Source organism: Plectropomus leopardus, chromosome 6 (assembly GCF_026936395.1).
Source record: "Plectropomus leopardus strain MGB_pleo_1.0 chromosome 6, ASM2693639v1, whole genome shotgun sequence".
Classification (NCBI taxonomy): domain Eukaryota; kingdom Metazoa; phylum Chordata; class Actinopteri; order Perciformes; family Serranidae; genus Plectropomus; species Plectropomus leopardus.
This window is the reverse complement of record NC_142181.1, coordinates 31,187,768-31,201,030: the sequence shown is the minus strand read 5'-3', so window position 1 is coordinate 31,201,030 and position 13,263 is coordinate 31,187,768. Positions and strand designations below refer to the sequence as shown.

Below are 13,263 nucleotides of genomic sequence, written 5' to 3'. Positions count from 1 at the left end.
TGTGATCTAAGAATAGAAGTGACTGTTGCTGAAGTGGTTGTTGGCTTCAAGTGTATCTGGGCGGAGCAGGGCTTGTCCTCCACACAATTGTGATCAGTGTGTTAAACACATTCCTTCTTCGATGGAAGGTGAGAAATGGAAAAAGCCACTGCCTAGATAAAATGAATCTTCCAGTAGAACCAGTTTAACATGCTTTTCATGCCACTGAACTAATCACATACAGAGTAGGTGTGTAAAGTTAAACTGATTGCACTGGTAAAGTTTCAGTGAGCATGTCTGTGTCTGTGTCACTGCAATGCCTCTGTTGACAGTTGCCCACCCCAAAAGTCGAGGGGGTACAGGACAGGGATGGAGAGTGGACCAGGGCCTAGCCTTTAAATGGATGGAGGAGGTAAAGGAGGATGAAGAGATAAAACTTGTCGAGAGGAGCCGAAAACAGCAGAGGTATGTAGACCTGTGTGTCTTTCAATAACTCTCCTTTCACTTGATTCAGGGTTTGAGTGGCAGGTCTCTGATTACCTGCTGCTACAGGGAGGAGAGGTCTGTGTGAAATGATGGTTTTAGAACATTTCCCTGCTCTAACTATGTTGACAGCAAATGTTTTTCTGCTCCATTAGGTATATATCTGTCAACATATTGCACCTCTGGGTCCCCATTTAACTGCTCACCAGACATGAGCTAAAATACCCAAAGTGACTGTACAGGACCGTGCTGTTTTGGAGAGCAGCTGGACGCAACAGCTGGTCCAACATTTGAAATGCATGTTGTGAAGCAAAGCATTCATCAGAGCTGCAAAACTTTACTTTAAATTACAATGTGGAGCCCAGAATTTACCAAATTGTGTGAAAAGTGAAGCACAAGAAATCTGCAACTTTCCATCTCATGTCATGTGTTACTACAGGAACATGCTGTCCTAGCATAGGTGAAGATTTAAGGGGCACACATCTTCCTCAATATTTGGAATATGTGCAGTTGACCCCAGCAAATTATGGAAGTAGCAGAGGATTTAAATTTTTGACAAGAATTTACACAATGAATTAATGCAGAAAAGGCAAAAACTGGTGCATGGTGTTTGATTGAAGTTTTTCTGGACTCTAAAACCCCCATTTCATAAGTGCCCCCAAATGTTGAGAAGAAACCTTGCATCAAAGGTTTTAGTCAATTTTAGAATCATGTAGGCCTAAGTGTTGTTAAGGTTTTAAGTTGTCCTTAGGTTTTTAACATCCCTTCACTGTGATTTTAAGTTACTTTTCCAAAATTTACTTTATCCGCGAGTGTTTATATATGACCACAGTGTTGTTATTTTATTATTGTTCATCTGCTTCATCTTATGATTGTTCATCTGCTGATTTTCTGAAAAGCACATTGTAATCTTGTTAAGAAAAGTAAGTGCTTTAAATAAAGTTTATTATTATTATTACTATTATTGCAATAACATATTCTATCTAACTTAAATTAAAATGAAGGGGAAAAACTGAAAGGAAAAAATGTTCACAAAAGAGAATATTAATTTTTAGTAAACCAGTTCTCACTCTCTGTATTGACCCATTATTCCAGCAGTTCAAACCAAACACCACTTGTTCATCAGTCACAGCAAACCTCTTGGTCACAGACTCTGAGGACGCTGCTACCCTGGAGGAGCTGGTTCAGTTTCCTTCCAGTCGGTGTAGTGTGGTTAGTCTGTCAGGTGGAGGCGCCACTGCACCTCTATCAACCCCTGGTTGATGTGTGCTTGAGGCTCCTGTTGGTGTGTCTGCTGTGGATGGTTCTGGGAGGTTGTGTCTATGCCCTGAAGTACCGCCTGCAGCCAGGACAGAATCAGGTGAGCGCAGCTACATGGACTGAATCTCTCTTGACCCTGTTGGTGGATTTAATCATGTTATGTTTATTCAGTGAGTTTGCTTCAATTCAAGGGGGAGACTCCACGGAGGGTACAGCAGGAGGTTGTTACTGAAAACAAGAACAACCACTGTTTATGGTGAGACTTCATTTTACAGCCATTCCTTTATAATTTGCTATTTATTTTTGACACTTTTTGACAGCATGTGGAGACAATAACAACCAAAGAAAGACATAGAAACTCATCACCTTATAGGCCAGATTTGATCTATGGACACTGCATGCATCAGGCATTCTCTTGCTCCAAGTGAGCTATATTTCAGTGCATCCAAAATACCCACAGGTGTCTTAATCATTACAACTGTTTGCTATTAAATGTCTTTATTTCACTGTTTAATAAAATGCAAGGCGAGTTTATTTATATAGCACCATTCAGATACAATTCAAAGTGCTTTACAGGGGCATAGAAATACATGGAATACAAGGAGCAGCAGGCGACCAATGAAATACAACATATAAAGAAAAACTGCACCCAATCATTAAAGGACAATCATCATGTACATCTTACATTGTGAGGGAAGATCACACTTCTTTATTTAAGAGAATCAGAAAATTATACTCTTTTCCAACAAATCCATACACATGGTCACTGTGGTCTCATTATTTCTCCAGGATGTCCCAGAAGAGGAGCCCGGGCCACTGTGTTCCTCTGGCCCTTGCCCTGGCTGACAGCCTGCTGCTGTGTGTGCTTCAGGAGCCACTGCCAGACCCCACTGTGCCCCACATAAAGGGCCTTCTCTCCAGGCTGGAGGTAGGAGGGAGAAAACCACCCTGAAGAAGCAACCCCCTCAGCCCCCACCCTCTCTCACACTCACACACAGCCTCAGGCAATATCTGTCATCTCCTGTGTTTTCATTCGCTCTTTGCATGTAGATCAGGGTAAAGTCTTTGTTGGTGATATTAGATCAGACCTTGCACTCAGGCATACACAGATATTCTCGCCTGGGGTAACACGCACCGCTTCCGTCGTCTGCACTCTGAATCAATCAGGTTGCCTGACAAGAGAAAGTTTAATGTTCGTGTCCCTCTGTATTCTCTATCTGTGTTTTAGCCCTTACTATGAGTGTAAGAGAGTGTTATAACCCATCGGTCCTAAGTCTGTTGCTGCACCAGCAGATCAACATTTCTAGTGGTAGAATATATGTATTTTATAACTGTCCTGTTTTGGGGTAAAACATTTCATATTTTATATCTTTATTTCTTTTTATAATCTTCCAAACATTATTTTTTTTTAATTTAAATTGCAGAATCAGTATCATTTTTATGTATTTTTGCATTTTTAAACTTTATGAAAAAATATATCTTGGGGTGTTTGCATGTGTAGAACAGATGTGTCAGTGGGGAATTATATATAATGCATCAAATAGATTCCTGCACACTTTTTCTATCTCTTAAAGTTTTTATATGACAGCATTAGGCACAAATAACATACACCTTTTGGTTGATGTATTTATCTTAAGTGCTGCATAGTTAAGTTATGCATACATTTTGTAGAGGTAGTTTGAAGAACCTCTACCAAACAAACCCACAAACAACCCAGCCCTCTCAATCCTCTCACTGTAGTCAGTGTCTCAAACACTTGAGAGAGCTGTTACTGGGTCAGAGGTGACACTGGAGGAGGATGGAGACTCTGTACTGGAAGACAAAGTGAAGCTCATCCGCTCCTACCTGCAGCAGAGGTAAGGTTCAACATATTGTGTTTGTGCCATGTGTATTCTTGGAAACACTTGTTCAGTTGGATTAACATCAAACACTCCTCTCTGATAGGATGAGGTCACTATGCAGACTCGTCCAGGTGCAGGGGGATTTTGAATCCAGTGTGAAGGACATGCTGGAGGGACTAGAAGGCCTCTGGGTTCAGCTGGAGGAGCTGCACACTGAGGTCACGCTCACCAAAGAGGGGAGCCAAGGCCACAGAGACCTGGCCTCTGCCCAGACAGATGTAGAGGTAAGCTGGTGCCTAGGCCTAGTTTTTCCAAAGTTAAGTACTCCCTACAACGACAACAGTTATCTCTTTAGCTTTAGTTTCTTTAAGAACCATGAATCATTTTTCTTGTCCTTGCCTTTGAGTGCTGTTTGTAATTCTCTCATGTCTGCAAAGACTTTGTTCACAGTCTTGGGTCACTACAGGAACAGACTGCAGTGCTGCGAGGCTCATCTGAAGGACAGCACACAACTACTGCAGGTAAAGTTCTCTTGATCCAGTAAAAATCCACTTCTAATATTTTCTGCGGTCTTGACTCAGAAATTCCCTCTGCCCTGTCCCACAGGAGTTGACCTGGAGTTACACTCACATGAGTGCCAGTGTGTGCAGCAGGAGTGAGTCAGTCTGGCCAGAGCTGTTGCTTCAATCCAACATTGAGCAGGTACTATAAGGTCCAACATTGTTCATAGGTTTAGATCCTACTCAGACTAAAAATGCCTCTCTCTTTGCAGTTTGACAAGGTGCAGGACAGTTTCCTTCCCCTGGAACAACAGACCTCTACGTTCCAGGCCCACCTTGAGGGACTTGGAAAGGCAAATCAGGAAAGACATGCAGGGCCACTCACTCATGCTAACGGGGCCCATTCACGCTCAGCCTCTCCAAAGACTTCCCTGCATCTCGACAGCAGATGCACAAGTGATGTGGAGCACCGTAACTCAACTTCCACGTCTGTCTCCTCAATGGATGCAGACACAGACACAGAAAAAGACAGTCCTCTCTCACTGTGTGAGAGGTCAGCTCTGCAGTTCACCTCCACAATCGGACGCCTGCGTAAATCTGGAAGAAGGAAGTGACTTTTATCGGACAGTACTTTGAACATTCACCAACGATATTTTAAATAGATTTTAATTAACAAGGGAGAATGTTTTCAAATGTTGATCATTTGCTGGTTGCCTAAAAACTGATTTTTTTTGTTGCTTTATGTGTGTCTTTTTGTGTTTTTACTCACCTTTCTGTCTGTTTGCTTGTTTGTTTTTATAAAATACTTTTCTATTTTAAGTTTTTATTTCAAAGACTGTGAGAGCATGCAATACCAGCTTTTTCATTTACAGAATATTTCAAACACAAGGGGGCAGACTGTGACCAGCTATTCCAAACCTAAACTGGTGGCTCACATCACCTGTTCAACATGCTTTATGATAATATCAAACCACTCGTACTGTTGAGTCATCTCAGATCTCTGCCTGCAAGAAGGGACCATTGCTTGAAGTTTCCTTTCAATCAGCTTTATGAGAGGAAAGTGTTGGGCAGACTTCTCATACACATGGCCCATAAATGTGTTTCTTTATTATCAAAAGACTTGGCCATAACTTTATTTTTTAATTTCATTAACCATCTTAATTGCACTTAAAGAGGATGATATAAAAATATTTGATTTGATGATGTACTTGGGTTGAGGCCTAATCCAATTTATGCATACTCTTTTAACCAATGTTGTTAAAGTTTAAAAAAAAAAAAAAAAAGATTTTAAACGATTTAAAGAAGTTCTTGGAATGTGTGGATGAAAAAGCTTACAGATTAGAAATGCAAGAATTTGTTTTCTTTGCCAGGAATATTTTTTGTTTTGCTTCTCTTCTTTAGACTGAGTGGCTGCTATCCCGTCAAAGCAGTGATTTCAGGTTTGGGGCAGAGGGGGGAGCGGAAGGTAGAAGAGGGCAGTGGAGGTCAACGCCGGAGGCGTTTCTGTTATTACTAAAAACTGAGCAGCCCTCTAGACCTTTTAAATACATGAATGTCTTTGATCTAAATTCAATTATCCAGCAGGTTCGATACTGATGGCATACAAGTCAACATAGTTTTCTCCACCAGATTTCTGACTTATATTTCTGGCTGTACCAAACAGGATTTCTGATGAGAATGCATTCATTCATGGCTGCTGTTATGTCTAATTGTGGGTAGTCTGTACAGTATGCATGACATGGCTGTCATTTGACCATGAACTTGCCTACCATCTGCCAGATCCTGCATCTGTCTGATTCCTTCACACTGGGGCAATGATTGAGAGAGGTGGGGCTGACCCCTGGGTGATCTGGGATGAAAGGAATGCAAGCTGAACGCCGCAGGATCCGAGCTGTCACAACACCAAAGACACAAACACCCCATGTCTGGATGGACAGAGGGGATGTAAAGACTATGGGAAAGGTGGTGTGTGTGTATTTGAAGTTAGTGACAAGAGCTTTGAATTAAAAAAAAAGTTATGACATGCCACAAGAATTTGTAACATTTTCCACGAATCTGTCATGAATACACAAAACATAATGGTCTTGGATTCTCTTACAATAACAATGACCACATTTGCTTTGAGGTCCAACAGTCAAACGACGACAAGAGAAGTTTTTGAATTGATTTACTAAGTGCTTTAATAAATTACTAGAAGGGGGAAGAGTTGGTTCTATTAAATGAGAATGAAAAACAGTGCTACAAATGCAAAACAAGCTGTGCTTTACGAGCTGGTGGGGAGCGTCCCCGTCCTGTCCAGATAAATTCATGCCTCACATTGCTGGCGTGTGATGTCACAGCCAGCAGAGGGATAGCGTCTGGGAGAGCAGAGGGCACCAGCTATCTGCTTGCTGAGAATGTAAGAGTGAGCTAATGAAATTACCACAGGCTTTGTTTAGTTACACTAAAAAGTTGATGACTAGCTTCCTCACGGGCCACTCCAGTCCTGAAGGAGAGGCTATTTCAAAGCTAGCTCAAGTGTGTGTTGTTTCAGAAAATATGGTTCATGGCAGAGGTCAATCCCTTGCCTTATCCTGACAATTACTCAAGATTGGGTTTCACTGGCGTACACACATAGCACACATTTGTGCTGATCCTTCCTCTGATGGCCCTGCAAGACACCATGAAGCAGTGTGGATGCTTGCTATCTGATATAAACAAACTCCAGAGCTTGTAAGTAAACTTTCATGAGAGCACAGTTAAATAAACCACTCCCATTCAGGACTTTGCACAGTGTTGGTGTGCTGAGTTTAATTAAACAACATAGACCTAATTCACGGCAGACATTTTGACATGTCATAGTATATAATAGAAGCCCTGGTATTGTGCATGCTGGCTCACTGGAATAGCTTACTGGCACACTGAATGGAACTGAGCCTCGTTAATGTTATCACTCTCACCTGTGCTTATGATGAGGCAAAATGTGAAAAAGGTCCATGTTGAGCATCAAACAAGAAGAAACACACAGTGCAACCAAATCAAGACAAGAGCATCTACGCACGCTGATACTTTGTACGTGTGTGTGTGTCTGTGTGTGAGGACTGTGGGGGCTGTGTTAACTTTTTTCTTAATCATAGTGACATTTCTCAGGCTGAGAAATGGCATCAGTCTCATCAAAAAGGCTGCTTTCTCTCAGTAAAAGGTAAGGCAACTAACCAAAAGTCCTCAAAATTATATTTTAAACAAGTAAATTTAAAAAAAAAAAATTCTAGTGTACATATGTCGACATTCTGACATTCATCTTTTAGTAAATACACAAAATAAGTTGGTTTGTATTTGAAACGGTAACTCTGAATGCTCTTCCCTTACCCCATTGGCAGCTAGTGTTTTTTAGGGCTCATTAATTAATTAGATGACCTTCTAAGATGGCAATTTTGTGTTATGTAGCAACCCAGTATGACATGATCACAATGATTATGAGAAGAATGTTTGTATGTTTGTCATGTAATACTGGCTCGCGTTAATTTTGATATTTAACATTTTTGTATTATGCACATTTATATTTAGTATCTATGAGATCAGTTGATAAGTTTGTGGGACTGTGATATCAGCAAGAAACACCACACATCTAACAAAGAAGCACAATATGTTTCCACTATGTACAAATTTACCCAAAACATTAATAACAGGATTCATTATTGTCATTTAGATTTTTTCCTACTTTTTTTAGTGTTAAACTTGTTTGTGTCAAACCTGAAGAAACATTAGTGTACACTTGGCATAATAGTCTTCATAAAACCATTAAATAGATGGGAATAGATGGCATTAAATAAATAGGAGACTTTATACACGTATATCTTTATCTTTAAAATAGTCAAAAACTATCTGCACTGGTCTGTAAGTCGAATTTAAGACTTTGAACAAAAGGCAAAGTCCTTCTGGCGAATCACGAACCACATGCATGGCTTCTATTTAAACGCTGGACACAGATAACGGAGGGCTGTGCCACTTTTAACCAGAGGCTGTTGGAACGGACAGCTGCACATTGAGACAAAACATCAAAACACCAGCCACAGATGTACGCAATTAGCAACATGGTAGACATTTGGGGAGCAAAGGTCCATAAACTCACAAGTTATTATGGTTGATCTAACATTGCTGGAGGGAAGCCTAAACTTGACAACATTAATGGGCTTTCAGTTTGGGTTAAAACAGTCGACCATTCAGAAAGGAAGCTAAACTCCCCAAATCTGTTTCATAACGATATCTGTTCTCTATTCTGATAATTAATCTTATACCATTCAGTGCATGTATATATGAGTATATTTGTGTGTTGGTGAATTTAAATGAGAGAGTGAGACAAATGGGCTCAACATGTTTCTAATCATTAGAAAATTCTTAGCTTCCTGTTTACGTAAATATTTTCTTATTTTGTTTTCCAAGGGAGCAGGGAAGAATAATCAAGTCTGACCTCTCTGCCCTCCTGTTTCCTACTCATCATGTGGACACGGCTCACCTTCTGCGTCTACACGTCTGAGACCAGAGGTAGGAGCCTGTTGTGACCCATCACTGGCTGGTGGGAGAAGTTAGTCAGGAATTAATGGATTCAGAGGTCATGAGCTACAGCCATTGATACCAATGGATAACAGCTGTGGGACCAGTTTAAACTCAGCATAGCCAACATTTAAACTTAATGCAAGAAATACTATCTAATAATGAAATGATAAAAATAATTTTATGTGCTAATATCTCTGATTAACAACTGTCATTCTATGGCTTGAGAAAGTATAGCTGCAGAATATATTTGAAAAACTGAGTTATACTACATTTGAAAGACTAGAACTCACATTGAAACCTCACAAACTTCTTCCAGATATAGCTGTCTGCAGCTTTGAAATATTACATGATAAATCTTTCAGCCCAGTGTGTCTCTTAGCTTTTTGGAATGGTGCCCATAAAATCTCAGTATCCATTGCCTCACCTGCTTTTATCTTTCATTTATGTTTTCTCTGTGTTACCAAAAGTACTGACAGTTTGATTTCTCAGTATTCCTCCCTAAGAAATGATCATTTTTGCAAATGTTGTGAGGCATCTGTGACCAAGCTGCTGCTGTGGCTCTGAACTCTAGATTTCTTGCTTTTGGTTTGTGATCATAATCCAGCACAAATATTTAAGGCTGAGTTATAGTTCTGCAAAGGCTCTGTTCAGAGTGTATGCAGTGGCCTATATATAAGTGGCAAATGCCATTTTGAGCATTTACACTTGTGCAACGTTGTTCTGCAATTACACCTCTAAAATGGAAGTTGGTGATCTGGTTTCTATGTTGCTGTGCTGAGTTTCTGTGAAATGCAGTAAAGTTTGATTTATTCAACTGAAACATGGCATCAATATTTTACACAAATAGGCTCCTTTTTTACCAGGCCCCCAGGAAAACTGCTCAGCCTTATGGATTTTTTTTTTTTCCAGTGGCCACTTGCGTTATTGCACTGAAAAAAAATTCCCAGATTTTTTTTTTTCCCATAGACCACCACTGTAAAAGAGATGTCTGTAAAAATTTTGACAGCACACCTTGAACTGCAAAAATTATGACTCTCTATTCTGAATTTTTGAGCCATGGTGGTTTTATGTGTGTAAAACGGAGCAGAGAAAAGTCATTCAAAAATCTGTGACATCTTCACACTTTAAAGTCTATGATGTAAAGGGGAACTTGCAGGCAGGGCCAGCAGGAGTAACACTAATGCACACACATAGTAGCCCGCATACTGCGGAAGTAAACCTGTAAGATGAAAAACTTTCTTGATGTATGCACCAGGCGAGCAACCCCATTGGCAATAGGCACCATCCTTGATACATTGTCTAGGTGTTAAAGTCTAACTCACAAGGTTCATTGACAAAACCCTTGTCTTCTACTAAACACATTTTCCCCACATATAACATTATAAACATAAGCTTGTGACATTTTACATTGTGTAAATTGCCTCAGCGGCTCACAAACTTTTTCTCTACTCATATAAGACTGGGATAAATCACACACAAGACATAAAATGCTATTTATGGTGACTGTATGAATGTATTGTTTCTTATCTTGAAAATAAAGTAAACAAAATCTATGCTTCCTGTTTACAAATTATAAATAGAAGGTCTGAGTTGCTGTGTCATATAGATACATTTCAGGGAATGTGCATGTCAAGCGACAGTGTAGGGTAAGTCTATATGTTGAGCCTACACCATAGGTATGCAACTATTCAATGCAGAAGTAAAAGTTCTGCTTTACTCTAAAGTCACTTTTAAAGATACCACTGGTTTATCTTCTTAGTTCAGACAGAGACACTTACAACAAGAAATGTATCATTTATAGCAAATATTTTTTCTGTAAGATTTGGCGGAGATGCCTCTGATTTTTTTACCTAAGTCTCAAACTGTTATTTTTTTGCCTTCTCTCATTCTCTCCCCTCACCTCTCAAAGCTTGAGCTTGTCTCTTCAGTTGTCTGTATGAAGCACTGATGTGTGAAGCAGCTCGCTGAGGAAAGGCTAAACAAACAGGCTGGCCCAGGCACAAAGAGTCCGCCACTCAGAGACATGTGGCAGCAAAACCCTCTCAATCCATGCCCCCCCCAGCCACAACTCTGAACCCCTCACACTCCTACCAGAGTCACACATACCCTGAGTGTGGAGCCAAGAGCAGGAAAGATGGAGGAGGAGGGGGAGCAAATTCTGATTCCTATTCACTGAATGTCACCACCTCACAAAGGGGACCGCATGACACTGCCACTAAATCAGAGTTAATGGACTCCTTTCTCAGCCCTGCGAACATGACAGGGGGCGTGTGTGTGAGAGTAAGGGGGTGTGGGAGAAGGACGGGGGCTGGTGAGGGTGCCTGTTTGCCCCATTGAAGGGGCACATGGGCCAATGAGCCTTGTGTGATATAGTGAGAGCAGATTGGCGAGGGAAGTGTTTTTTCCAGGGGCATTAACTGCTCAGCCCAGTGGAAAGACCCGTGCCTCATTCAACACTTATTTGTTTTGAGCAGTCCATAATTTAGAGGATATAGTGACTTGGTGCTTTTTCTAAATTGTTAGTGATTTTAAAAAGGTAAATGTTAATCATGTGGTTTGTTTGAATGCCCTGTCACAACTCTTTCTGCACAGCTGATTTGTGTGTAAGAAGCAAAACAACATAACATCAATCACAGGCCACTTAAACAGTAAGTACAGCGCTACACAAACCATGTTGGTGCGTAGGCAATCCATCAAACTCGTAAAATGAAGGTATGGGGAACACCATCCAAGGGGCTTGTGGGGTGATTGTCGATTTGCATGTGAACACTTATTTCACAATGAGGAGCCAGACTGGGGGACAGCAATTTCGGAGCCGTTTGTTATCTTCCCCACAGGGCACAACCTAATACAAGTAACCCCTCCCACCCGGCAACCTCGCACTCCATCCCACACTCAAAAGGCGCGGCTCGGAGGCCAGGGAGGAGATGAGTGAAGATGGCATTGGTGTCACTTGGCAGGCATTCATAGCTGCTGCTCCCCCGCCTTTGGCTGCACAGGGGAGATGCGGGGAGACAGAGGCAGAGAGACATGGAGCCCCAGGTACCGACCTCATTAGCAGATAAAAGCAACCTTTCTCCATGACCCCTGACCCCAGAAGTTGCCATGGAGCCTTCTAGTCGAAGCATAGATGGCGCATGCTGGGATTGCTCCCAGCAGGGTAGAGTGAATATGGGCTGCTGTGAAAATTATTAAGACCCCCTCCCCCTCCTTGCTCATACACAAATCCATATTCGTCCACTTAATGCTCTTCTGAACTCCCTTCTTGAAGTGGTGCTGGAGCTCATGTGCTGATCTCCCTTGCTTTCTGCTTTGTTTCTGTTCAGTTGTCTTAATACTAGTCTCACAATTAAGCTCATTACATCCATCAGTTTAGGAAAAAGTGTGATAGTTTATATAAGGATGAAATGAAAAGGCTACCCGCAACTTTTTTTTTCTCTGCTTTTTTCTTCTCAACAAAGCGGCCATACAGTGTTTGTTCATGTTAGCTCTGAGGTACAGAACTACTTTATATTTACTTATGATGTATTTAGTCCTGAACTTATAGCAACAAGTCAGAACCTCCCTCCTGAAATGTATCTTTCCTCAGTGACTTCTTTTAAAAATAATTAGCATTTCTGAATTAAATGGTCTTTTTGTGCTGTATCTGCCCTATTCCAATTGATTAGTTTCCCTTTTTGTGTGTGATGCAATTGATAACTTTATCTTAAAAAGTGCTATACAAACAAAAGTTATTTGTTTTTTTATTTATTTATTTATTTTTTTTAACTTTTATTGCATTAAATTGTGTTCCATCAGAACATAAAAACCAGGGAGGTGTCAGACTGTGTCGTCATACTTTGTGCTCTTAAAGGTAAAACCTATGGGAGAGAGTGTATCAGTATATTACAGGGTGTGTGTTCATGTGTGGAACTGTGCGTGCATGAGTGCACGTGTGGTTGTTGGAGAAAGAGGGGGGGTATATCTTGGTCATGCTGACTGAGTTTTATAAGCTGTGGCTAACCCCACTCCCCACAGCTGACTGAATATTAAATAAACAGAGCCAAGTGGATGAATTCAACGGAGTGAGTGCTCAGGCTGGAGAAGCACTACTTCACCAGTGCGGGGCGTCCCCCATGGGGCCCCCACATCAGCCTGTCTTATTCTTGGCAGCTGCAGTGGAGAGAGGCAGCCTATGGGGTGGATGGGGTGTGTTTGGGGTTGTGTACGAGGGGGAGGCAGGGGTAGTCACCTAAAGATGAGGGGGGAGGTGGATGGAAGGGAAAGTTGGAAGGAATGAGGAAAAGAAGGATATGGGCAAAAGAAAACTGGGGGCTGGTGTTTGTTGCTGCGCAGCTGTGGGATGAAAATCACTATCAACAGCAGAAGAAAACTTAGCGTTGTCTCGTTGCTGGCTAATTTTTCTTGCAGTTTTGCGGAGAGTTGGTGGAATCGGTGAACGTAAGGCAGTGTGTCAGTGTCAGTCAAACCTCATGCAATGAACACCTCACGCCTGCATGCTTAATCCCATATTGCTTCTTATATCTAATGTTTTCAGACGTGACATTTAACATTTTGGTATGTGTCTGATTTTGGTATGTGTTGACACTTGTGTCTGAGACACAAGTGGCAACAATAAAAAACAAAACATCTGTTTTCTCATGATTGTTTCAAATACATTTGAT

The 13,263-nt window shown here is 41.1% G+C and overlaps 1 protein-coding gene and 1 long non-coding RNA gene across 4 annotated transcripts; both read left to right on the top strand.

Moving 5' to 3' along the window:
* The first annotated feature begins 224 nt into the window (after positions 1 to 224).
* On the top strand, positions 225 to 5,270 carry LOC121943614 (uncharacterized). 2 transcript variants are annotated; one of them, XM_042487175.2, is made up of 9 exons: positions 225 to 444; positions 1,561 to 1,822; positions 1,914 to 1,978; positions 2,512 to 2,650; positions 3,463 to 3,578; positions 3,667 to 3,847; positions 4,001 to 4,084; positions 4,170 to 4,265; positions 4,336 to 5,270. In XM_042487175.2, the coding sequence occupies exons 1-9, from the start codon at positions 296 to 298 to the stop codon at positions 4,675 to 4,677; spliced, it is 1,434 nt and encodes a 477-aa protein (XP_042343109.2). In that variant the 5' UTR covers positions 225 to 295; the 3' UTR covers positions 4,678 to 5,270. The 2 variants fall into 2 exon arrangements, with proteins under 2 accessions (XP_042343109.2, XP_042343108.2); XM_042487174.2 differs by having other exon boundaries at positions 226 to 444; positions 1,558 to 1,822.
* Positions 5,271 to 6,958: 1,688 nt separating this feature from the next.
* Positions 6,959 to 12,756, top strand: LOC148189432 (uncharacterized). 2 transcript variants are annotated; one of them, XR_015776732.1, is made up of 3 exons: positions 6,959 to 7,244; positions 8,486 to 8,587; positions 10,509 to 12,756. It is a non-coding gene; the product is annotated as an uncharacterized LOC148189432 (long non-coding RNA). The 2 variants fall into 2 exon arrangements; XR_015776733.1 differs by having other exon boundaries at positions 7,030 to 7,244; positions 11,437 to 12,748.
* Positions 12,757 to 13,263: the final 507 nt, after the last annotated feature.